This window comes from Lactuca serriola, chromosome 8, assembly GCF_051521515.1.
Source record: "Lactuca serriola cultivar US96UC23 chromosome 8, Lser_US96UC23_V15, whole genome shotgun sequence".
Classification (NCBI taxonomy): Eukaryota; Viridiplantae; Streptophyta; class Magnoliopsida; order Asterales; family Asteraceae; genus Lactuca; species Lactuca serriola.
Window position 1 is genome coordinate 214659494 of NC_136415.1, and position 26418 is coordinate 214685911.

Sequence of the window (26418 nt, forward strand, 5' to 3'; positions counted from 1 at the left end):
ACACTACGGCGATGGGTTTCTGTTTTTAAGGCTCCATTTTGGAGGCGTAGAATACAAAAGTTTTGGGTTCTTCAGTTTGAGTTGGGTTTGTTGTCGCTTCCCACATTCACCTAATCCAACATCTTTTTCAGTTATTTTCTTTATGTACAACGGTTGTTGCTTTATTTAAGTTGATAACTTATGTTTTTGTTGATTTTTTTCAATCTCATCATGATTATCACTACATTCATACTGTTCATTTCAGATAATTTTTATCAGGTTATGATAAATATGAAATTTTACAATATGTTGCAAGTCTGGGTTCAACAAGTATGATGAAGGTAAATGAAAGGCTTTCATGTAAGGAATGGTTATATCATATGAAAAGGATATGGGTTTCATGATCTTCCCTGCTATCTCTTTTTATATACCCTTCGTCTCCACCGTGTCTTACCACCACCACAGAGACACCCACGACACACCACTTCCCATTCTCCATATACGGATGTCGACACTTGATTTTCCATTAGGGAGGCGGGAGGAGTAGCGATTGAACTCCTCCCAAACCTTCGATGCATGTTCATCGCCTTCAATGAAGTCTCCACCACCAAGAAGTGAAATCGGAGTCGAGTGAAAATATCTTTCTCTTCTTTATTTTCTTTCTGTTTCTGGTCAATGTATTTGCAGTTTTTTTTTTCCTTTGGTATGAAGAAGATATACTCTAGGTATTCGACAATTTCTTTTTATAATTTTGGAATTTGGCAACGTATTATTTTCCTGTAATGGATTCCACTGATTGGAGTGATTTTGGAAGCTATGGCTAGCCTTCTGTCTTCTTCTTTTGTTCTTTGTTCTGAGGACACTTGCAGTCCATTAAAGGTATGATATTGTTTACTACCTATTGAATCATTTGGAGAATATTAATGGTTCTATTCAAATAATTTCTTATTAGCTCGAACTGCAGGTGTTTGATGCAGGCAATACCCCGACGTGAAGTCAGAGAAACAACTTTTTACACTCAAATCATGAACTTTCTCAAACCCACAATCAATCTTTTCAGTTCACTTATGTATGCGGTTTTGTGTTTTTTTTTTTTGTTGTTGTTTAGAGTAAATTATAAGAAATGAACTGTTAATTTGACCTAAAATTTCATCTAGAGGAGTCATTCAATGATGTTGGAAAAATTAGGAGGTAAACCTTAACTGAAGTATGCCCACCAACAGTTTGTTAAAATGCCAAATAAACACTTTAGACCTGTTACATTAATATTTCTTTACTCTAAGTTTTTCGTGTATATTAACTGATTTTTGTCAGTTTTTTGAATTGATAAGTATGAAATTCAAACATGGACATCTTTTAAGACAAGACCACCAACACGAAGGTCACACATATTCTATGAAAGTGACTTCCAACTAACAATGACAACAAGAGAAGTAGCTCTAATTGTTGGTGTTATGTAACCTAAATCCTCCTTCAAAATTATAATTTATAAAAAAATCTAATTACTTATATTTATATTTTGGGCGAATATGTAATTCTGAATTATTTTTAACATGATCTGTATGTACAATTTTGAACTTAATTTGTAAGCATTAGTTGAACATTTTATGTTAGATTATATATCATGTTCAGCTGCTTTACAAGGGAAGAGTAGAAAGTGCGGGCCAAAAGGCGTCTTATTTGGGGTAAGAAGGAAAAAATGGGCAATGGTCGGATGCCTAAACCTAGGGTTCTTGCTTTACCGTAGGCTTATTTCAAGAACATGGCGTACTACTTTTTTTTTTTATCAAAATATGTGCAAATTCACTTCCAATTTCAGTTCTTGAAATCTTTCTGAAATTATAAATACTGTTTTGAATATGCTAGGAAAGATGATGACATCACCAAGGAGAAAAAAAACAATGGAGGATGTTGTCAAGGTGGGAATATGAGTTTTTATGTTGCAGAGATGAAAGCTTAGGGTAAAAAAAGTCTATCTTTTTTTAAATGGCAACAAAAAACGACTATGCCTAAATCTTCTACATAGAGTAATTTTGTAATGACAACTTTCCTCATGCTCCCAACAACTCAGATGACTAAAAATTTAAAATTGAACTGTTGGAATAGTATTTGTTTTATATAAAAATAGGAAAACAATCTTTTTATTCTTTTATATTTTAATGTTAAAAATGATATTTTTCCAAAGAAATAGGACTTGAAAACTTACAATGTTTACTACTGACTTTGTTTGTTTTTTTTCTTATTTTTTTGATGTTATATTAGTTGCATTTGCCTCTTAAAAGTATGTTTGAAGGTAAAAATCAATATAACCCAAATACAAGACAACTTGCACTGATATAATTTGGTAAATTTTTTTACTACAAAGTTGTTAACCTAGAAAAGGAAAACATAATGCTATAATTAATATTTAAATAAATGTACAATCTATATTTCTTGCACTTGTAGTTAGCTATTTTCAAAAGTTTCTTGCTGTAACAATGTAAAATTTGCACTCGCAGTTAGCTATTTTCGCCTTATGGCTGATTCATTTATTTTGCCTTATATGTTGTAGCTATTGTAGCCATCAGGTGTCCATTGGTGGTACATCAGGTTGCTTAGCTGGTGCCTTTTAAAACCAATCAAACCGAGATGAATATTTGTGAAATCGAGTTGTTTTTTAAATATATTTAAAAAAATGTGTGATTAATGGTCAACATTTTGGTTTCTTTCTTTCATAACCTAACTAGTTTATAACCCGTGAAACCACGACTACAAAATTAATTAAACTTTAATAGTTAGAACACAAAATTATTAATAGATTATAATCGTTAATTTAAATAAATATATGAAATTATATCACCTTATAATTTGTATTAATTTTATTTTAATTTTTATTTCATTGTTATTAATTTATTGTAATTAAAATGAAAATTTTAAAATTTGAAATAGATAATTAATAGGTTGACAAGTGGCATGCATTAATTAAGAAGTTTAATAGGGTGACACATGGCAAAAAAAGAATAAAATGTGTATTAATTAGGAGGCCTAATATGATGACACATGTCAAAAGAAGATTAAAACTATTCTTTTATTAGAATAGAGATGTAATGAATTCTTTTAAGTATCCTACTCTAACCCCTCACGACTTGATTAATATAATGAAATGCATATGTAACCTCTCTATTTCTAAACAAAGTTTATTTCACATACACAACACAAATAGTTTACAAACACATTCTGTCCATTCTGTCCTTGCGAAGCAAGGGATACTCATCTGGTATATGTTTATACATGTAAACAAAACACAAATTATAAATTTGAATCCATAGGATTAAACCCAAAAAATAAATTTGCAAAATCCAACGTCGTACACCAAATTACCGGGTTTAGACAATAAAGTAATAAATGGGAGTACATATGACAAAATTATTAAAAAAAAAAAATTAAGTTAATTTAATAATTTGATTGGTATTAATGGGTGAACTAGGATGGACCATGTAGCGGCTTCTAAAACCCTAGTTTCCAAACCCTAAATCAGATTCTATCCATCACAAACTCAACCCTATAAATCAGCACCGCTATCGTCCCTTCGTCAATAAGCTCTTCCTTCATCTCTAATTAAACACTCTGCTTTCAAATACTCCTTTGATTGCTTAACCATGTTTCATTTACGTTTAGTATTACATAGTTTGTATGTATAATCTGTGTTTTGTGCGTTGATGAATCAATTTGTGGACTAGAGTTTCTGATCTTGGGCTCTTCTTCCCATTCAGTTTGACGACAAACCCTTGGCTGTCTGAGCACAAAAAAATCCAATGAATATTTATCAAATTTGATCGAGCTTATGATGATACTTTTAATTATCTTAGCGGATTTCAGTGAGATTGAATCAATGATCTGATTGTTACACACACTGAGGCTCATGATTGTTTTTGAAAACACATTGTTTTTTCTCTCTTTAATTACATTATAATTTTTGGTGGATTGTTAATGGCGATGATGAGGCAAAACACCATACGGTGTAATTAGGGCAGTGGACAAGGCGATTAACGTTGTCTTGCCGTGATTCCAATTTTTAACGACTTCTCCTTCCACTGAGCTATTCTATCAATTTTATGTTTGAACACATATACTTCATTTCATACAGTTTGAAAACAAATTCATTCTATTGACCTGAAGTTGCTCTAAACAATTGTGAATTTGCGTATGCGTAGTTATTGAATTGTGTTCCAATTGCCTCCATTTACCAATTCCGGAGGATTGATAATTGTTCCTCTCGGTGTAATGGCTCGGACGCCAAATAGATATACGTGGTGATCCTGATAAATGGTCCCTCAATGCCATTTCATCCTGGAAACGCCTCGAACATCTTTCTAGTTATATTATTTTGTAGAAATTACCAATTATTTTTAGGTTTTTAGGTGTTAGTTTGGCATAAATAAGCTAAGTTTAATGTGATATAGTTTTTGCTTAGCTTATTGTTTTTGATAAGATAGTTTGGAATAGTTTATTGATAAATAAGCTTTGGAAAAATGACTTATAGGGTAAGAATGTTTAAAAAGCGTTCAAAAAACACCATCAAAGTTTTGTTTTATCAGCCTTACCTACAAAATTCAGTTTACATGGATTGTTTTGACAATGTCACATTGATTACTATGACGAGAAAATGGCATAATTTGCTTTATAAATGTAAAGTACTTGTTGTAGGATCAATTAGTTTATAATTGTAAAGTACTTGCTGTGATGTATTTTAAATAAAGGGACAAAACTATAAAATACATTGCCTTAACTGTAATGTACATTCCCTTAACATTTAGGGGTAAAATGGTCACATAGCGGAGAAAATGCTATAATTGAATAACATTTTTGTTTCTTTTTTATATTAAGCTATTTTACTATGAACAATATATATTTAATTATTAGCATTATACTGCTCGAATTCTAAAATTACATTGAAGTGATAACAAGAAATGGAAGGAAGATGTAGAGGGTATTCATGTGTTAAAAAAGTCATTGACAGAAGCATTTAGGACTCTTTATGGGGATCATGAAAGATAAGAAACAACTTTTAGTATAGTTAGATGAGCTTGGTGATACAATCAAATTAGCGTGATACAATCATATTACTAGATCAAATTCAATAAAAGGGACAAAAGGGCATAATTGTCATTTTTATATGAACTTATTGTACTTTGATCAATATATTCCGTTGTAGCATTGTACTCTCAAATTCTCAATTTACATTGCACAATATATTCAATTATAGCTTTTTACCTGTCATGTTTCTTCCTGTACATAAAGAAGTAAGAAGCTGTTAAACAACAACAACCATATCCTTGGCAGCACCATTGTTAGTCCGTGATAAAAGGGCATAATTATACTCTAAACTCAAAACTTTTTATCAAGGGACCTCATAAAACTTTTTATACTAAACCATTCAATAAATGGACAAAATGGCATAATTGCACTTTGAATTGTTGTTGCTTTAATTTTTTATTCAGAACTTTATACTAAGCCATTCAGAACTGTAGAACTGTATACAGGCATCTCAAAATCTCAAAAACCATAGACCTCTACTTTGAAACATTTGACAAAGTGAAAAGTAATATACAAGAAATAGAATTCTATTTTAATTTATGGCATCAAACCTCTCAAATCAATATAGGGACATGGGAAGTAACAACAAGGGCAATTTGGTCATAATTGCAACAAAACCCACAAACAGTGGAAATTTGGTCATAAATGCAACATAAATCGGTCAGCTGTAAAAATTGATTTCACTAGAGGATGGTTGATTGATCGAACCTTAGACAGCTTTGTGCGCTTCTCTCCATCCAATCAAGTCAAAAGACAATTGATTTGTATCTCTTAATCCACTTAAGATGTTCCTAATGCCATGTAATCTTTTATTTTCCGTTAATTAATTTTTTGCAGGCAACATTTTCACCTTACCTACAGATGTCGGTCACCAGGAGGTGATATTTCAACAAAACTTAAACTTTGATGGTATTTTTTTACATAACCTTTACTTAGATGGTGATTTTTGAAAAGATCAAACTTAAATGGTATTTTTTGAATGATTTCAAAACTTACTTACTCTTATAAGTCATTTTCCCCTAAGCTTTTTAGTTGGTGCCTTAAACTAGGCCTTAGTTATATTAGTTTTATAGATTATTGTGTTAAACATACATGTATGATATATGAGCTTGGTTTGGTTGAATATATATATATATATATATATATATATATATATATATATATATATATATATATATATATATGATCAAATTAGAACATCTAAAAGGTTGAGAACACGTGAACAATTGTAGACCAATAATTTCATAAGGGTATAAAAGGAATTTTATGATGTAATTAAATATGGATAATTAATAATTCCTATAATCATGGGATGTTATCTAATTAATTGATTTTTTTACCTAAATACTATAAATGTATTTAATATTTTTTTAATCAATAATATTCTTTAAAAAGTGTTTTTACCATGACTAAAAACATTTTTTTTTTATTTTTTTTATTTATTTCTTTATCAAAAATATTGATGAATTCATCATTTCATATGAATGTGTAAACATATAAGAATAAAACATACTTGTAATTATATATGAATCTGATTGTAATATTAAATGAATAGATAAATTAAGTTATAATAATAAACTAATATAACACAATTTACAGAGAAAAAATTACAACACAACTATAAACATAAACAAATAAAACACATTATATATATATATATATATATATATATATATATATATATATATATATATATATATATATATTCATAAATAATAACACAAAAAGTTAGGGTAAATAGTATAAAAAAACACTCCGTTTACACCAAAATTCTAATTTGACACCGTGTTTTTTTTTGTCTCAAATTTGACACTGTGTTTTTCAGTTTGTTACAATTCTGACCACTTGACTGGTCAACCAGGTTATATGCTGGCGTGACATGATGACGTGTCAGTTTTGATGACGTAACATGCTGACGTGTCAAAATTGATTTTTTTTTCACAAAAAGCACTAAGTTTTCATGTTTTTTCGATTTTAACACTAAGTTTAATTTTTTCTTTCAATTTTGATATTATGTTTTTTTGTTCCAAATTGAACATCATTTATCAAATTTTGTTCAATTTTGACTATATTCCATTTGAAACCGTATAAATATATTTTTTTTATTACATTTTAAATCGTATAAATACATTTTTTTAAATTAAAACCAAAGTTATATATATATATATATATATATATATATATATATATATATATATATATATATATTACATTAAAACCATAATTTTATGTATAAATAAGTATTATTTATACAAAAACCGTATTTTATATTAAATATGCAACTTTAAAATGAGTTTAGAGGTTTGGAGGCGTGTAGTCGATCAAAACCCGGATGTCAAGTTTACAACCTCTGAAAATTTTACATCTTATTAAAAGCTTATGGTTAGTTTGATTATCATGATATGACTAATGCATATATACATTATGATTTGAATGTAAAAAAACAAAACAAAACATAAAAAACACCTTATATTTAAATAAAAATGTGGTTTTTAAACATATATATATATATATATATATATATATATATATATATATATATATACGGTTTAAAATGTAATAAAAAAATATATTTATACGGTTTTAAATTAAAATGGTCAAAATTGAACAAAATTAGAAAAAATGATGTTCGATTTGGAACAAAAAACATAGTGTCAAAATTAAAAGAAAATATTAAACTTAGTGTCGAAATAAAAAAAAAGTGAAAACTTAGTGTTTTTTTTGGGAAAAAAATTAAATTTTAACACGTCAGCATATCATGTCAGCATGTCACGTCATCAAAACTGGCACGTCATCATGTCACGTCAGCATGTAACCTGGTTGACCGGTCAAGTGGTTAGAATTATAACAAACTGGAAAACACAGTGTCAAATTTGAGACAAAAAAAAACACGGTGTCAAATTAGAATTTTGGTGTAAACGGAGTGTTTTTTATGCTATTTACCCAAAAAATTACAATGTAATAAATATCTATTTTCCTATACTCACATATGAATAGAACATAAACAAAAATTATAATAAAAATAGTTAACTATTATTCTATAATCATAAATGAATAAGGCAAGATCTTTTCCATTTTGTTGTGTTTGTTTGTATATTAACACTCTGACATTCCATTGTAGACGCATCTTGATTTCTTCTGCATACCGTCAAATAAAGCAATAAATACAATTAACAATTAACTAAATGAAAAAGATTTAGAAAAACATGTATTACATCAAATTATAAACGAATAAACATGAACAAAATATAAAATACATAAAATATATATAAATAAAGTTATATTCATGTGTGATTAGAGTTATATTCATGTATGAATAGAACCTGCAACCAATCAATAAAACTAAATATAATCTTCCGTAATAAATGAAAATAATTTTGCCACATGTCACTCTCTCATTAACTTGGACACATGTCATTTTTTGGTATTTTGATTAAATGTTTTTCCATTTGTCATTTTCTCTTTTTTTGTATCTTTTCTTAATTAACATATCATATTTGAATCTCAATTAATAATTGTCTTAATTGAAATAACTAATAAATTACAATATTAGTACTCATATAATATTTAATATGTTTCTTTTAAATTCAAATTTTAAATTTTAAATTTCAAATGTAAATAAATTTTTGTTTAAACTTTTATATTTAATTTTTTGATTTATCAAACTCGTATAACATACGGGTCTTTAATAATGAATGAGTACATTAATAACATTAATCAAAAGTAAAAACATAATATGCAATTTCAAGCGACTTTATACTAGTTCATAATTAAATATTAAAAACAAATATATGAACTTAACAAAAATCAATGTATCCATAACACTTCATTAATAAAAGTTCACGTCTTGCCTTTGAATTTTGTTTACCCTTTACGGATTCAGATGCATAAATGTACTTACAAAATGAAGGTACCAAATTCAATTTATCAGTCCATAAATTTACTTTTTTAAGGTGGGGGTTATTTAAGCATTAGTAGGCTAACATAATATATGGCAAATTGGAATATGAAATTCATTCCTCACATATTTGTCAATAACGAGCTATATTAAAAAAATCAAAACACTATTTTGAAAGAAATAAAAAATTTACTAGATTTCACTAATCTGTCAATAACGAGCAAATCACCACCACCGGATCGAGATGAATAAACTCCAGATTAGGGGAGAAGTTACGTACCGATCTGTAAATCATGACGAACATCGGGTTGTCTCCTTAAGCCTCTTTTCACCACATCAACCGGAGTCCATCTACACCATTACCGGCAAATTGGGTTGAGGGTCATCATTGCAGAGGCTTAGACATTCATTAACAATGGGTGTGTGACACCAAGAGCAAGGAGCGCACAATAGTGGTGGTGGTTTTGATGTTGCTTCTATGTTTCAAAACCTTATCTCCTCCGATCGATAATGAAGGCATAGAAAGATGATGAAGGCAGGCGGCCGTGACATGGTGAAGGAGGTGTCGTGACACGGTGAAGGGGATGAATGGTACTAGACATGAAGAAAGTGGGGTGAGGGGGGGGGGCGACATTCCAAAAACGGTTAGATTAGGGTTTAGAGTTTGAGAGAAGAAGAGATCGTGGTGTATAGGAGGCGGTAATGATACAGGAAATTTGAAAGGAAATACGAGAGTGAGTGATAAATTATAGGAATAGACTAAAGTTACAATTACCATTATACCCTTATTACTTATGAAAGTTACACTTTAATACCAACAATTTCAGAATTTACATAAATAGTCTGTTTTGATAATAGCCTTAGATTTGAATATTTAAATGGTTTACATATGTTCTCACATTCTCAACCTTTTGGGTGTTCTCATTTGATCCTACTATATATATATATATATATATATATATATATATATATATATATATATATATATATATATATATATATATATATATATTACGAAACCGCTTCAGTAACTTGATGCTATAAAACGTGTTGTTGTGTACAATTTGATGAGTAGTTAGTACAAACATATGAGTCGAAGTTTATATGTTCCTTTTAGTCCTTGGAGGATTAAAAGAGATATCTTAGGCCCCTCGATGATTTTGTTTTGACTTATGTGTCGGGCCCGGTCAAAGCTAAATTGATGTGTTCAATTAAGTTATATGTCAAACAAATCGAAAATCGGGAAACTAACTGTTGGACAATAAGTATGACGTTGTTCCATGTATTTGTCCGGTTGATATCTTGAGAACAGAGGATTATATGATCACTTATCTAAAATGGAGCGTCTCGGTTCGACAAAGGCTTTTAAGAGCTACGATTGCTAGTTGGTGTTTTAAGACATACTTGTAGTTATAGTTATTAGACTTATCCAAGTGGGAGACTGTTGGATTTAGTGTCTAAGCTCATAACTATAATTGGTATGTACTTGATCCGAGAGTAGCATGGTCCATTTGGGTTGCTTGGCACCAGAACAATTTGTAAGGATGGACTTTTGAGAAGAGGATATTCATGATTTATTAATATATTATAAGTTCTAATATATTAATATGAAATCATATTATTTAATTAGTATTGATAAAGAATTAATTTGGAATTAATTTTGTGATCAAAAGAGACTAATTAAATATAAGGGGGTGATTTGGTAAATCATTCATTCTTATGGTGTGGGCCAATGATCCATGATTCCTTAAGTTAGGCTAAACCCATGGACGATCCATGGAGGTTTAAACCCATGGAGCCTAAGGAATATGGAAGGTCATGCCCATTAAGGTTTACATGGTGTAACCTTAGTTTTGTCACACTATATAAGAAGCCCCTAGGCTACCAAAACTCGGAACCTAAGTGTTCTTGGAGAGTTATAGTTGAATCTGGTGCAAGACAATCCTTCTCAAGTCCTTCCATTGTTGGTGGTGCTATGTGAAGCATTTAAGGCATCACATTTGGGGTGCTAAGCTCTTAAAGGTCCGAGGAATCAAGCTACAAGAAAAGGTATGTCTTCTAACTAGATTTTTGTTGTACAAGTACCCATGATTGTTTGCTAGTTAGGTTAATGCTTTGGAAAATCATTTTGCATGTATAATTAGAGAAAACATAGATCCATAGTATTTAGGGTTGTATGTACACCTTAAGGTTGTTAGGATGCTCAAAACCCTTCAGGGACATTGGAGGCTGGAAATGAGGGCAACACCTAGGACTTAAGGTGTTTAAATAGGGTGCAAAACCCTGAAATTAGGGTTCTTTTCACTTGCCTCCAACTAGTCAAATTGAGGCATCCCAACTCGTTGAGTTGGCTCATAAAATTTCGCGGCCAAAACAACTTCAACATGTCGAGTTGGGGCTTCCAACTCAACGAGTTCTCCAGGAAAGATGGAATACTTGAAATATCATCATACCAGAAAAAAGGCATTACAAAATTCTTTTCTTATCTACTACCAAGAAACTTCTAGAAACCCTAAAAGAGCAATATGATGTTACATTCTAGAATTGTCTGTCATTGCTCAATCATGAACAATTATAATTCACTCATTACACCTTTAAGTAATTCTAGTTAATCTTGAATTAATTCCAGATTAATTTTGATTAATACTTAATCAGTTATTAATCTATTAATCATATAAATTAACAAATCAATTATTTAACAATTGATCCCGTATTAATGTATTAATCACATAATAAGTCTACAGATCAACTATCTATTTCCATATATTAATCATATAATATATTAACAAACAATTTCCTCATAATTCTCATTTAGTTTATTAATTATATAATAATCTAATAAATTATCCTCTCTATATAAATATTATTCTAACCAAGTTCTAGTTATGAGGGCAACCCAAAAAGGATTTTGCTTTCAATTACAAATATATATCAATTTAGTTTTGAGCTTAGACACATTAATCCAACCAACATTTCGTATTGTAATTCTTGGAATGATATATGAAGTTTTTTATGGAGCCAAGTGAAGATCGCTTTCGCAACTCAACATAAAGGGGGAGGTTGTTGGAGTTCGTAGATTTAATGTGTTTGATTTATGATGCAAAAGGGTGTTCGTAACTATATGTTATAGGTCTTCACTTGTATATGTGTACGACTTGTTAGTGTTCGTATTTTTTGTTTACTCGGGCTTCACAATTTGTTAGTTAAGTGACAGAATGACAGTTGTTGTTAGCTTAGATGTCCTAACCTCATAGGTCAGAGCCTAACCGACTCTTTTTCACGTAGTATATATAAGAAAGTTAGTTAGATAGAAAAGGTAATCTTTGCTAGATTGGTTCTGTCATCATTTATATATAACTTTTCTTTTTACTCTCTTATTAAAATGACGATCTTATTTACCTTGACGTGTTCATTTGATTTAATCTTTTCAATTAGACTAAGAGGAGTGGACTCGCCATACACCCTCACTAAGGCTCGTTATGGACACTGAACACCGCCCCCTAACACTCTCTAGGGGACTCGACAAGGAGAAGACGCTACAGAGGTAGCGGGAGGAGAGAGAGAAGCGGGAGCTTGGTTGTGATTGGAGAAAGGCGCCGACGTGATTTTCTTCAGGAGGTTGTTGAAGGTTTTGTTTTCTGTAATTACCTTACCTTCAACATTATTTCAACTTAAACTAAGCTTGGAGCCCTTGATTCGCCATTTTCTCGGACGCCCGCCTCCGGTTTCAACATTGATCAATTGGAGCCCTAAATACCTTACCTTTGTGATTTGTGATCGGAATGTTTAAAGGCAAAGATGATTGATTGTTCATTGAGCACATAAAGCAACCTTCTAATATGAACTTTAAACATGTATGAATTGTTGTTGGTTTTACAAAATTCAAGTTTTGACTATAATGATGATTGGAACCTCACTACTATATAGAATAGCCATAGTGCAGCCTTACTTTGTTATGATGCACATAGTATGGAAAATATGGAAATGACTGATAACGAAATTTACATTGTATTTACATAATGCATCCTTGATGTTCTATGATTAAATGGTTTTCAATGAGATGAAACTGCTTAAAAGTATATTTATGTCAATACGCCCACCAAGTGTCTGGTAAAATGCCTAATTGACAAAATCATTCTCAACTTGGGGTTCTGAAGGAATTGGATTTGTGTACGTAGGGTAGTTGCTCTCGGTTCTGGCGTGAGCTTTGGGGGTCTGATCATATATGGGTCGGTTTATGCAGAGACAGATGGCCAACCCTTGGTTTCGATACATAATTGTTACATATTTGGATTTGGATTTCTATCCATCAGGATAGATTACAAATGGATTTCTGACTTTTGTTGGCTGCCGCATCAATAGGTTATCATTCATATGAACAAGTCATTAGAAATAATTGTTAAATAAGTAACAAATTAGTAATAATAAAAAAGGCTTGTAATATTTTTTTATTCAAATGTAAGCAGAAACTTGTGGTGATTATCAAAGTTTTGATTTTTGTAAACTTTTACAAGTCTGATGGTCAGTTGAACAATGGCATGAAGTTAGTCCTGAATTACTCAAAAAGACTAATTTTCAACAAACTCCAAGTTCACCGGTCACCTCCATGTATATTACTGTTAAATTTTCTCTTCAAATGTTTAATGTTAGCCCTCCTTTCTTATAACTACGCAAATTCATCGGTAGCAAATTTTGGTTTATTATTGGAAGCCATAGGCAAAACGTTTTCATGCTAAGTTCTGCTGGTGAGAACATAAATCCAATTACTAATTAGCAATTTAACATATATCTCCTTGTTGAGAAAACAAAAGACCATTTTGTGGAGAAATTTTGTATTAAGATAAAGAGCCTCACCATGATTTGCTAGTTGCTACATCCTTTAGAAGTTTCCGATCATCTTACAAATACAATTACATGATTTTGGCAAATCGACAATATGTTGCTCGTTCGAAAGAGAGGAAGGCACAATATATGTCTGAACTTTAGAGAAAAGTTCAAACACTGCAAACAGAAGCAACCACCCTTTCAGCACAATTGACTCTCTTTCAGGTGATTGTTTATATAAACACACACAGACACAGACCATGAATATTATCAAATTATATAACCTGATTTTGTAAACATGTTTATTATACAGAGGGATACAACTGGCATGTCCTCGGAATAGTGAAATGATATGTCGAATACAAAATTGCCAATTGTCGTCCATATCATATCATTATTGATATGTCAAAAGTCTAATGTGGAAAGTATTCTTTTGAAGGCATCAGTCCTTTGGTTGTTTTTATTTCCATATTTTTATATCCATTTTAATTATCTCAAAGTATGATGTTGACAGAATTGTTATCGAAAATTTAGTCGGTTATAAAAAACTGATATTTTCTAAACTATGTATTGGGAGAGAGGAACCTACACATTGTATCTTAGTTTTATTTTTATTATTTTATCTTATTTATACTTGTTGGATTTCTACATTTTGTAAATTGTTATGAACTGATTAAATGAAGAAAATGATTATTTTATTATTTTATCTTATTAATTGTTTGTGGTTTAAAAAAACTTGTTTAATATTCATGCATAAAAAATGTTTCTAGATTAAGATAAAATAACTTAATTAAATTATAAAAAAAAAGAACTAGAGTGCTATGAGTGTTACCACTCCATACCAAATGCTAAGGTTATGTGTTAAATTGTCAAAAATAATGTGACACTCTAAATCTGACGTGGCAAGGTGTCAGGAATGTTACTACTCCCCTTACCCTTATAATTTCATTGGTTTAGAATCTTATCCTATCAAGATGACATGTGAGAATTATCCTTCTCTCATATATGTTTATACATGCAAATTTGTGTCTAAGACACAAAACACAAATTACAAATTCATTATCCTTCTCTTATATATGTTTATACATGCAACTTTGTGTCTAAGACACAAAACACAAATTACAAATTCAAATCTATCCGATTAAACCCAAAAAAATAAATTTGCAAAACCCAAACCCAGAAAACTTGTGTGTTATACCAAATTACCGGGTTTAGATGCTACAAGCAATAAATGGGAGTACATTACATTTGAACTAAAAAAAAAAGGTTAAGTTAATTTGATTGGTATTAGTGGGTGAAACTAGGATGGACCATGTAGCGGCTTCTAAAACCCTAGTTTCCAAACCCTAAATCAGATTCTATCCGTCACAAACTCAACCCTATAAATCAGCACCGCTATCGTCCTTTCATCAATAAGTTCTTCTTCTTCTTTAATTAACCACTGTGCTTTCGTATGAACCTTTGATTGCTTAACCATGTTTCATTTACGTTTAGCATTACATAGTTTGTATGTATAATCTGTGTTTTGTGCGTTGATGAATCAATTTGTGGACTAGAGTTTCTGATCTTGGGCTCTTCTTCCCATTCTGTTTGACGACAAACCCTTGGCTGTCTGAGCACAAAAAAAAATCCAACGATTTTTTATCAAAATTTATCGAGCTTATGATGATACTTTTAATTATCTTAGCGGATTTCAGTGAGATTGAATCAATGATCTGATTGTTACACACACTGAGGCTCATTATTGTAATTGAAAACCCTTATGTTTTTTTCTCTCTTTACATTGTAATGTTTGGTGGAATGTTAATGGCGATGATGAGGCAAAACACCATCGGTGTAATTAGGGCAGTGGACAAGGCGATTAACGTTGTCTTGCCGTGATCCCAATTTTTAACGACTTCTCCTTCCACTGAGCTATTCTATCCATCTTATGTTTCAATATGGATATTTCAATTTTTACATTTTTAAGGCAAATTCATTCTATTTACATGAAGTTATTCAAACACTTGTGAATTTGCGTAGGTATTGAATTGTGTTGTAATTGCGTCCGTTTACCAATTCTGGAGGATTAATTTGTTCCTCACGGTGTAATGGCTTGGACGCCAGATGAATATTGTGGTGATCCTGATAAATGGTCATTCAATGCCATTATATCTTGGAAACGCCTCACACATTTTTCTAGCTATAATTTTGTAGAAATTACCATTTTTTGACTTTATAAGTTCATTGTTAGATTGTTAGGTGTTGTTTAGTATAATCAAATTCCCATTGTGTCATTTCATTAATCTCTCGTGGAGACATACCAGGTTCAAGCTCCTCGGGAGAAAACACTGGTATGACACTCTCATCTTCCATTATTCAATATTAATAGTTACAATCCGTGACTATATCATAAGATGATGATGATACGATCAGGTAGCATAAATATTACATTCAGATAAGTCAATTTATTTTATTGAGCACTTAAAGTGCAATGCAAATTAGAAAAACTTAGAAACAAGGAAATTTCAAAATGCACACCAATAAAAAATGGATGTTATGACTCCACTTGTTGGGGGATCCCCGGGCAGAGACAAACAATTATTCCAAATACATCGCAACTTGTGCAAAACAAACTTGAAAGAAATATTAAAACACTTGGTCTTGTAAACAAGTGTAAAACCTAATAACGAATTTGATAACAAACTAGAATGGAAAATAATAATGCGAGCAACATATAAAACGATAAAACAATTGTAAAAGGAAAACATTGTTTCACCTTCGGGGAAATGGTGTACATCATGGGAGCAATAGAAATTAATTTACTACATACAAAACATTGTTTCCCTCTGTCCTTTGTCCCTCGTGCTCTCTTCAGGTTCGGGATTGAAACCATGTGTTCGTTAATTGTGAGGTGGCAAATCAGATCTGGGAGAAGGTCTTCAAATGGGTGAAACTTCCTTTCCTTCTGTTCGGGAACGTTGACGACCTTATGAGTTGGGTGGACTCTATCACCTTGAGTCCAGTGAGGAGAAATGTTCTTGAAATCGTCGTTATGACTACGATTTGGGTCATTTTGCAATACATGAACAGTAAAGTCTTTGACGCATGCCATGAGAAGAGGTCATATATTTGAAAGTGTTGTTATTCACTCTTTCAATTGGGTTGAGAATAGATATAGTAAAAGTAACACCACTTTGACTATGTGGTTACAAAAACCTCTTTTAAACAACTCTCTCTAATTGTTCTTTGTTGCTAGCTTCTTGCTAGGAGTGTTTTAATATAATTCAGCTGTGCCAAAAAAAACAACTTTGTTAAAGTAAGGATTACATTAAATAGGAGCTTCTAATCAAAGGACAATTTGATACATGTATGATGACCCTCTTGCTTCTTAGCTACAAGACTAGGCTTAGTTTAGCCAAAAGTACAAAACAATTGAGTAAGAGTTTGGTTTTGTCAAACCTGACTCTCTTGATTTACATCCACCAAAATTGCATTTTCAGCGAAAGAAAAAAATGAGAGAGAGAGAGAGAGAGAGAGAGAGAGAGAGAGAGAGAGAGAGAGAGAGAGAGAGAGAGAGAGAGAGAGAGAGAGAGAGAGAGAGTTTAACAAACATATATTACTTAAAATAGCAAAGTAATTTTTTTATTAGGCCAACCGGTATGCATGGGTAAGCCATGTGAGAGTTCCTATGTGGCACACTAACCCACTAATGAACACCGTCCCAGAGGCTGTGGAGTAGTACCGGTGACGGACGAAGACGAGAGATTTGATTGACTAACATTTTTTGACCGTATTTTTTTTAAATGTTAGAACTAAAAAAATCTTTATTTTCATTGGTTACATGAATAAAAGAGAATGTTTGTGGAGTTGTGATCATTTCCAAAGGTTAGTGGTTTGGTTATGAAAAGGTAGTAGAAATAGGGGTGTCAAAAAAACCCGAACCCGATTAACCCGACCCGACCCTAACCTGAATAAGGTAATTAGGGTCGGGTTCAATAGGGTTAAAATTCCAAATCGGGTTAACTCGACAAACCCGATTTGTAGTTAGGGTCGAGTTTAGGGTTGATTTTTACAAAAAAATCGGGTTTCGGGTCAACCTGAATAACCCGGTTAGGAATTCACAACCTTTACATATTCCACCGCTCTCTACTTGAACAGTACAAAAAGACTACAAACCTTTTGAAAATGTAAATTTTTTGTGACTTTAGAAGCATACGAGGGTCAAGTAACTCCCATTGGTGAAGTTGGAATCCAAAAAGATATAAAATCTCAAAAGTACTGGAGCGGCTGAGAAAGTAAAGAATTTATTTTGATAGTTATTCCTACTTTAAACTAACTATAAACATTAATAAACTACATGGTGTTAATCGTTAACTAGAGATTGAAAGTTCATCTATATATATATATATATATATATATATATATATATATATATATATATATATATATATATATATATATATATATATATATATATATATATATATAATGGAAGAACTCTTTTAGCTATTATGGTATGCATGTTTTCTCATATGTTGTAATAACCATGATGTCCATGATCTTTTTTTAATTTATTTCAGTTTGTATGCATTCTTGATGTTAAGAAAAGAGTAAAAAAATGGTTTGAGTTTAACCCGGCTAACCCGACCCTATTAACCCGAACCCGACCAACCCATACCTTAATAGGGTCGGTGCCGGGTTAAATTATTTTTTTGTGAAAACCCGACTAACCCGATCCGACTAACCCGAAACCCGATCAGGTTGACCCAATTAACAGCCCTAAGTAGATATGACGTGGTGCATAGGTGGCAACACTTTTCTAGTGGTCTCGTGGTGACAATTTCCCTTAGCCTTAATATCCGCAATGTTTTACCAATAATATAAATGTACTTACATTTCCTTATCCACAATAAAATTATACTTACTTTGTTGGTACAAAAATTATTGTCTAGAACTTTTGGTACATACTTGCTTACCCATAATGACAGACTCATATTTTTTACACATAAAATCAGCATGCTTACTTTCTTTATCCATAATAGCGAGGTACTTAAATTTTTTTACACATAAACCTTGTAAAGCATTTAACCGATTTTAAGACATAATGTGCTACCATCATAAATACAATTAGCGACATTGTTATTATAAGATTAAAAAAAAATACCTAACCAAATTATTTTTCTGCAACTTGCCCTTATGCAAATCCAATTAAAAAAGGCTAGCCACTCCCAATTCAAAGATTACCACGAAAACAATAGTAAACGAAAGCTAGAATATTCAAAAAACATTCACTATAAAAGCTATAAAAATCATTAAGACTATATCAAGTGATCTACCCTCGCTAACAACACAACAAAATCAAAAATACAAACAAAAGTTTACCAATTAGTGTAAAAATAAAGAAAAAAGACAACTCAAATGTTGGATCATAATCATATGATGGCAAATATGTCTATACATTGTGATTGTTTAAGCTAAGTAGTTTTTCTTCTTCACCCGAAACATCACCCATTTGAATGCTTTGTTTGGAAGAATTCATTTTATTCCATTCGTTTTCTACACGAAAAAAAGCCCATTGGAATCTTCTGAAAATCTCCAATGTTGTGATTGCAAAAACCGTGAGGTGATTATGGCGAAGATGCGCGGATAGCTTGTAAGTCCACGTACACCGTAGGATCAAATTGCTTCCAATCACCCAAAAATACACCTTCACCAAGACAAGGGTAAAATAGTCATTTACCGTGTCGGCATTGAAGAAGGAAGTAAAATTAGACGATTCTTATTTCTTAATTCTTACCCATTTTTGTCCATAAATAATTTGTGAGACAATATGAGGTTTGGTGAACTTGAAGATCCGAGTAAAGCAGCTAGTAGAAAATAAGAAAATGCTTATTATTATAAGAGTTATAATCCAATTAAAAAAAAAAAAAAAAAAAGTAAATAAAGTAGGTTGCTATTTCTTGCATTTAAATTTTTTTTAAGTAGTACCTTAAATCCCAATCTCGAGTGACGTCCCAGTAAAAAGAGTACAAGGAATTCACAACGCCAGAGAGTAGCCAGAGAGGGCGGTAGAAGTTGGTCCAGCTGTCGGGGAACACGTGATACTTCAATGCAGAAAGAAAAATCACAGGGACAGCTGTCGAATACTTCAATGCTATTTAAAAAAAAAAAAAAATCATAATCATATTTATAAGTACATTGCAATTGTATTCATTATGAGCCTTTTCAACAGATCATACAGGTTTCAAGATTTAAACTTTTGGCCCAGATTTGAAATTTTTGGATTACAAATTTGGTCGAAAATTTAGAGTTTTGACAGAGATTTAAAAGATAAAGTGGGGATAGATAGATTATTATGAATTATAAAGATAAAGGTTTTACCATTTAGTAGAGAAGTTTTTTCTCTGTTATCCTTGTATTGGCGTAGGCATTGAAAGAGACGAAAAATGTAAGGCAATACAAGAACAATTGGGATAGCAATAGCATGACTCCCACAAACTGAATCAGCTTCAAACCATGCAATTGTTGCAACCTTCAAAACCCCCCAACCAATAAATAATAATAATAATAATAGATAAGCTTTTTTTTTTCTTTAAATGTAATTCTAATTTCTATCAATATTTTTATAATTCTTTTCATAGTTAGAGAGGGTGGTTTTTCTTATTCCAATCATGGAATGGAATGATATATTATAACAAAACACATAACTTTTTATCACATAATTCTTTTCAAAAGGAATTACTAATTTTTTTTTTTAAAAAAAAGGGGTTAAATTAATTAATCTCATAAAAGAGTAAAAGACCTTATATTTTGTGTTTTTTCCAGATTAAACCTCAACTTTATTTTTCGCCTGAAAAAGACCTTGTATTTTTTTCATTTTTTCTGAAAAAAACCCTCAACCTTCTAATTGCTTCCAAAAAAAACTCTCAGCTTTTTTAGTTTTTTTCAAAAAAAAAAAAACCCTCACATTTTACAATTTTTTTGGGCTTTATCTAAAAAAAGACCTTATAATTTGTGTTTTTCCCGAATTAAACCTCAAATTTATTTTTCGCTTGAAAAAGACCTTGTATTTTTTTCATTTTTTCCGATTTGGCCCTTTTCATCATTTTTTGCCAAAAAAACTGTAAAATGTGAGGGTTTTTTTCGAGAAAAACTAAAAAAGTTGAGGGTTTATTTGGAAGCATTTAGAAGGTTGAGGGTTTTTTTCGGGAACAAATACAAAGCTGAGGGCCTTTTCGGAAAAAATGAAAAAAAATACAAAGTCTTTTTCAGGCAAAAAATAAATTTGAGATTTAATCCGGAAAATACACACACACACACACAAAATATAAGGTCTTTTATGAGATTAACCAAAATAAAACTAGAAAATTATTTTTTTACTATAATCTTATTTGGGTTTTTTAAGGAGACTGAAGTAATTTTCATTTTTATTTTTGTAAATAAGGAATTTATATTTATAATTTGTAATTAATTAACACATATAGAAGAGTTAAACTATACATTGTATTTACTGATTAAACCATTATACTTTTTTTTTTCAAACAAGTTAGGAAAAATGGTAATCTTAAATGGCTAAAAAAAAGTATGTTGCTTTAAATTTTTAATCAATAAAGATTAAAGAATATGATTAAGTGGCTAAATTTGACAACATGGTGAAAGTAAGTTATGCTTTTTTTTTTGTATGCTTCACTTAAGATTCTGAAAAGACATAACCTTTTCAAATTATTATTTTTTACAAGATCCAACTATCAAATTCATATCTAAAAATGGAAATAAATATGGAAATTGTCAGAAAAGTCCCAATATTTTCGAAAAAGTTACACTTTAGTCCCAAATTTTATTTTTTGAACATAAAAGTCCCAATTATTTCATTTTGGCTCAAATTAACAAAAAAAGTCCTTTTTTTCCTTTTAACAGGAAAAGACAGACATATTATCGTGTAAAATCAAATAATCGGGATTTTTATGTTCAAAAAATAAAATTTAGGACTAAAGTGTAACTTTTCCAAAAATATTAGGTCTTTTCTGACAATTTCCCAAAGAAATGTGAAAACTAACCTGCTTGTGAACCATTCTACAAACAGAACGTTCCAAATCTGAAGCAACCTGAACATCAAAAAAAAATTAATCTTATTTACTAAATAATTAATATTTAATAAATCACTTTAAACAATCTGACACATTTATTATATTAAAAAAAAATTCTTTAGATACATACCTTTGACATAGATGTCAATATATCAGCCACGAAAAAATCAGCAAATGCTATTGCCTGTATTCATCAAAAAAATAAAACAACACTTCATGTGTATGCAAAAATTACATTTTTTTTCCAAATTTGCCCTTGTTTGATATGGACTTTACCTGATATGGGAAGACTATTCTCCAAAGTGTCTTTAATAAAAAGAAACGTGATGACAAATAAAATATATCGAAAGGGAATATGAGGATAATTGCAACAGCTGTATACAAAAGTACCTGAAACAGATCATGTGTAAATATTATTGAAGTTAATTTATGGAGAAAAATAAGGAAATTGTCAGAAAAGTCTCAATATTTTCGGAAAAGTTTCACTTTAGTCCCAAAAGAAATTTTGAACATAAAAGTCCCAATTATTTCATTTTGGCTCAAATTAACAAAAAAAGTCCTTTTTTTTCTTTTAAAATCAAATAATCGGGACTTTTCTGTTCAAAAGAAAAATTGGGACTAAAGTGAGAAACTTTTCCAAAAATATTAGGAGTTTTCTGACAATTTCCCAGAAAAATACTTAAAATATATATGTTTTCCACATGTATAAAGGTCATTTCCTGAGCTTATTAATATTATATTGTTATGCCTTATAGTTTATACTAATTTATTTATTATATTATATTTTTATATAAAAGAAAAATAGAAAGAATGTGAAAGGAAGCATCTATTACACTGGTTGAGATGCAGCCCATGAGACTTCTCCATGAGAATATAAATAAAGATATGAAGTCATGCTTGTTGGAACAATGATTGTCATCCATGTGGCACACTGTAAATATTGAAAATTTAAATTTAAATATAAAGAATAATCAAATATTAGATAATTACTTTAGAGAAAGGAAAAGAATTTTTATATCAACTTTTTATAATATATGTGGATACAATGCATAGTTTTAACTTTATTCTATAAATATTTAGGGTTTGATTTCGAAAAAGACCTTATATTTTGTGAGGGTTTTTTCAAGAAAAAGTAAAAAGGTTGAGGGTTTTTTTGGAAAAAAAAATACAAAGTTGAGGGCTTTTTCGGAAAAAATACAAGGTAAAAAATAAATTTGAGGTTTAATCCGGAAAAAAACACAAAATATAAGGTCTTTTTTGAGATTAACCCAATTATTTAATTATAACTAATGAATTTCTTTTTTTTACAAAAATAACAAATAAAACATAATAGACACTCATAAGACCCAAATAAGATTTAATAAAATATATTTTTGGAAAATAGAATTGTAATGTAATTAAAATCGTGAAACTTGTAAAAAATACTCGTGTAACTAGAAATTACATAAACAAAAAATGGGGTGTACAGAAAACTTTCATTAATTCATTCCATTCAATAATGAAATAAAAAAAAAAAAAAAAAAAAAAAAAAACACCCCTTGAATAAGCTATGAAAATTAACAAGACAGAAGAAATCACATTACTTCAAAAATCAAGATTTGTCCATTTAATATAGTGATGACATACATATAACGATATAATAAAATAACCATAATAATAATAATAAACTAATTTACCTTCCATATTTCTTTATAAGTGAGATGATTCTGATCAAGGTCAAAAATCTTGGAATAATTAACATTAGACTGGGCAAAAACCCATAAGTTTGCACCCCAAAACCAAACAGCAGCTGTCTACAAATGTTTATATACAAATACAACAAATGATATATTAATATTATTGACTGAATAATTATCCCTTAGAAACAAAGTCAACACAGAAGTTTGACTCACCACAAGAAGAAGAGGATTATAATACAGAAATGCCTCATAAAGAAAAAGATCTCGAAGGTCCAAACTCATCCTCATGACAGAATCCCATCCAATCTAACATGTCATAAAAGAAACAGCAATGTAGCCTTTTTAAAGAACATATATTTCTTTCTATTAAACCATTGTAACTTCTTTTCCTATTTACTATGGAAAATATAACCAATTAAAGCATTGCACTTAGAAAAATCTACCCAATTTATAGTACTGAAGATTGCTTTGTATTTAGAAATGAGGGTGGAAGTGGAACTAACCTTGCAACAGCTGAATCCCCATAAAAAGAACAGCATCACCTGAAAATAACACATTGATTCAAATTTCATCATCATACTTAGTTGCAACAAAACAGATCATCAAAGGGTGAGATAAAGTTACTTATATAAGCTTATATGATCTATTGCTTCCTTAAACTATCAGAATTTGTTTATGATTTGTCTGATTAGATATAGATCACACAAACATATAACCAAAAAACAACAAAAAAAGATGAAAGAACTACCTTAAGCCTCCAGAGCAAAACAGGAGATGGTAACATAGCAGCAGTTGACAATGGTGTGCTGCCTGCACCCTTCATTTCACTTGACTCTATCGAATGAAATAATACAAAATTTAGAAAACAGAGCAACATGATTTGATAAAAAGGAAAGAAGCTAGATGGAAATCAATTTGGTATGCTCAGATCAACTCTAATTCCTCTCACCAAGGTCCGAAAACAGTTGTCTACTTCCAGACTTCCGTAGATGAGGACTGTTAACAGGAGCAGTCACATGACCTCCAAACATAGATGACAACAGCAGGAGCAAGAAACTATTAGATTACCAATCCCGTTCCAAAAATCGAAATCTGCAATTAGAATACATGCGGAAATTAACAGTAATCGATCGACATCGACATTGATAGACTACACCTCCAAACACAGATCACCACAGCTTACTGCTCTTTTAAACTAAAATCGACGAGTTTTTTGACATATAGATGTTTAGATTGCAGAAATACTATCAATAACGGAGCAGATTTACACACGTACTGATGGAGCATATACCAGATGATATTGCAACAATAGTAGAAATTAGGGAAACAGTTGACATAAAATGAGATCGCAATGCCGTAAGATCAACTTACAGATATTGAAGTTTAGGGTTTCGTTTACGCGATTTGATGTTAATAATAGATGCAGTATTAGATGCGAACCCCAATTCTTGGTTTGCGGGATCTCCCTCTGGATCTCGTGTGGAGGGGATGAGAGAGACGAGGGCTTTGGGGAAATGTAGGAATTAAGCCATTAAGGGGAAAGAAAAGGAGGGGTCTTTGAGTAAAAGATTTGCAAACATCATAAAAGTTAGATAAATTGTAGAAATGGTCCTTTTGTTGTAAAATAATGCACTTTTGGTATTTGAAAAAAACTTTTAACTTTTGAGCCCTTAGATATGAGATTTGTCATGGTAATGGTCCTTGTGGTTTGACTAACTCCATGTGAACTTACTAAAATATCATTTCATACTTCTTTTTACTTTTTCTTTAATTAATTTGTGATGAAAAGAAAGAAATTGGTCAGTCTTATCCTATCCCATTCTTTTTCCTTTTCCATACCCACATAATCGTCGGCCAATTGTTTCATCCATATTCTCTTCTTCTGGCATTTCACTATGTAATCCATTCTCCCTTTCGTTAACCCCATCACCACACCACCTAAAGCATTGTTGATTTTTTTTATGATCAATGTTATAAAGTCCAACCCACATTACAACTTGTGTAATCTTTAAGTTCTTCAAATTCGTAATCATCCAATATGATATCCGTCAAATATTTTTTTAGCCGATTTAACAATTCTACACGTGTTAATTGCTCTCTCGATACCGAAATCTCTTGTTTTCAATAAACATTGCAAGGCTATAGTAGTCATTATGACTTTAGGGACTAAGTCATTATCAACGAGATTTTGGAGGAATTCATAGAAAAAAAATCTTCACTTACATCATGTAATTTTTTATTGAAACTAAAGGGACTGTATATCGATTTTTCTCTTTCCCCATTTCTTGAATGTGTTGAGAGAAAAAGTTGTTTAAAGATTATGATTTATTGGTGGTTGTCGAATCCAACAAAATTAATATCCCTAAATCTTTTACACTAAAATAGTGTATAGTGGTAAAGTGGTCGAATCCGCAGAGATTGCTTCAATTTTATAACTCTATGGAAAATCTATTTGCAAAAGTGCTTGTAAAATGACAATAAAAAATAAAAATTTGGGTTTTGATCTTTTTGACATACTTAAATTAAAACTAGAATTAAAACAAAAATTTGGGTTTTGATCTTTTTGATGAACATATCATTAAAATCCAATGGTACAATACTTGTTTTAAATCCTTAATTTGGTTCTAGTAATCCAAGAAGCTTGAGATTACCTAGACTTTTTCTTAGTTGTCAAAAATAGTTAGAGAAGCTCATAACAATTTCCTTAGTCAAAGTCACAATTTCCATTGAGCATGTAATTAGTGAAAGTCAACTAGCATTAAGAACCAAAAAGTCACCAAATCCAAGAGGAGTCAAATGTTGTCACTACCATGTTGGAGAAAAATGTTTTTATAATTGTGTGAAGCAAAACTAACACAAAAATCATTTGTTGCTTGCTAATTTGAGGATCATT

The 26418-nt window shown here is 30.7% G+C and overlaps 1 protein-coding gene and 8 non-coding genes across 9 annotated transcripts; 8 read left to right on the forward strand and 1 right to left on the reverse strand.

The window, feature by feature from the left end:
• Positions 1-3665: 3665 nt before the first annotated feature.
• Positions 3666-3766, forward strand: LOC145071748 (small nucleolar RNA Z157/R69/R10). Its single transcript, XR_013690757.1, has one exon. It is a non-coding gene; the product is annotated as a small nucleolar RNA Z157/R69/R10 (small nucleolar RNA).
• A 30-nt stretch (positions 3767-3796) lies between these two features.
• Positions 3797-3880, forward strand: LOC145071757 (small nucleolar RNA R11/Z151). The gene has a single exon (XR_013690765.1). It is a non-coding gene; the product is annotated as a small nucleolar RNA R11/Z151 (small nucleolar RNA).
• A 68-nt stretch (positions 3881-3948) lies between these two features.
• LOC145071762 (small nucleolar RNA Z152/R70/R12) lies at positions 3949-4061 on the forward strand. The gene has a single exon (XR_013690770.1). It is a non-coding gene; the product is annotated as a small nucleolar RNA Z152/R70/R12 (small nucleolar RNA).
• A 142-nt stretch (positions 4062-4203) lies between these two features.
• On the forward strand, positions 4204-4329 carry LOC145071774 (small nucleolar RNA snoR80). Its single transcript, XR_013690781.1, has one exon. It is a non-coding gene; the product is annotated as a small nucleolar RNA snoR80 (small nucleolar RNA).
• Positions 4330-15300: 10971 nt separating this feature from the next.
• Positions 15301-15401, forward strand: LOC145071749 (small nucleolar RNA Z157/R69/R10). Its single transcript, XR_013690758.1, has one exon. It is a non-coding gene; the product is annotated as a small nucleolar RNA Z157/R69/R10 (small nucleolar RNA).
• Positions 15402-15433: 32 nt separating this feature from the next.
• Positions 15434-15517, forward strand: LOC145071758 (small nucleolar RNA R11/Z151). The gene has a single exon (XR_013690766.1). It is a non-coding gene; the product is annotated as a small nucleolar RNA R11/Z151 (small nucleolar RNA).
• Positions 15518-15583: 66 nt separating this feature from the next.
• Positions 15584-15695, forward strand: LOC145071761 (small nucleolar RNA Z152/R70/R12). Its single transcript, XR_013690769.1, has one exon. It is a non-coding gene; the product is annotated as a small nucleolar RNA Z152/R70/R12 (small nucleolar RNA).
• Positions 15696-15830: 135 nt separating this feature from the next.
• Positions 15831-15953, forward strand: LOC145071772 (small nucleolar RNA snoR80). The gene has a single exon (XR_013690779.1). It is a non-coding gene; the product is annotated as a small nucleolar RNA snoR80 (small nucleolar RNA).
• Positions 15954-19033: 3080 nt separating this feature from the next.
• On the reverse strand, positions 19034-25065 carry LOC145069072 (uncharacterized). The gene is made up of 14 exons (XM_079016050.1): positions 24897-25065; positions 24475-24617; positions 24274-24359; positions 24029-24067; positions 23739-23831; positions 23523-23639; positions 22682-22777; positions 22123-22236; positions 21977-22030; positions 21817-21864; positions 20141-20291; positions 19748-19913; positions 19557-19626; positions 19034-19466 (listed from the first exon to the last, which is right to left on the reverse strand). Exons 2-14 carry the CDS (start codon positions 24554-24556, stop codon positions 19212-19214), a joined length of 1371 nt encoding a protein of 456 aa, XP_078872176.1. The 5' UTR covers positions 24557-24617; positions 24897-25065; the 3' UTR covers positions 19034-19211.
• Positions 25066-26418: the final 1353 nt, after the last annotated feature.

What these genes read in the sequence shown, in the direction of transcription:
- LOC145069072 (XM_079016050.1), bottom strand. Translation starts at nt 24,556, where the DNA reads ATGTTTGGAGGTCATGTGACTGCTCCTGTTAACAGTCCTCATCTACGG. An exon ending in TATTGACATCTATGTCAAAG is followed by an intron (nt 21,865 to 21,976) that starts GTATGTATCTAA and finishes TTTGATGTTCAG; the next exon opens with GTTGCTTCAGATTTGGAACG. An exon ending in AAAAACTTCTCTACTAAATG is followed by an intron (nt 19,914 to 20,140) that starts GTAAAACCTTTA and finishes TTTTTTAAATAG; the next exon opens with CATTGAAGTATTCGACAGCT.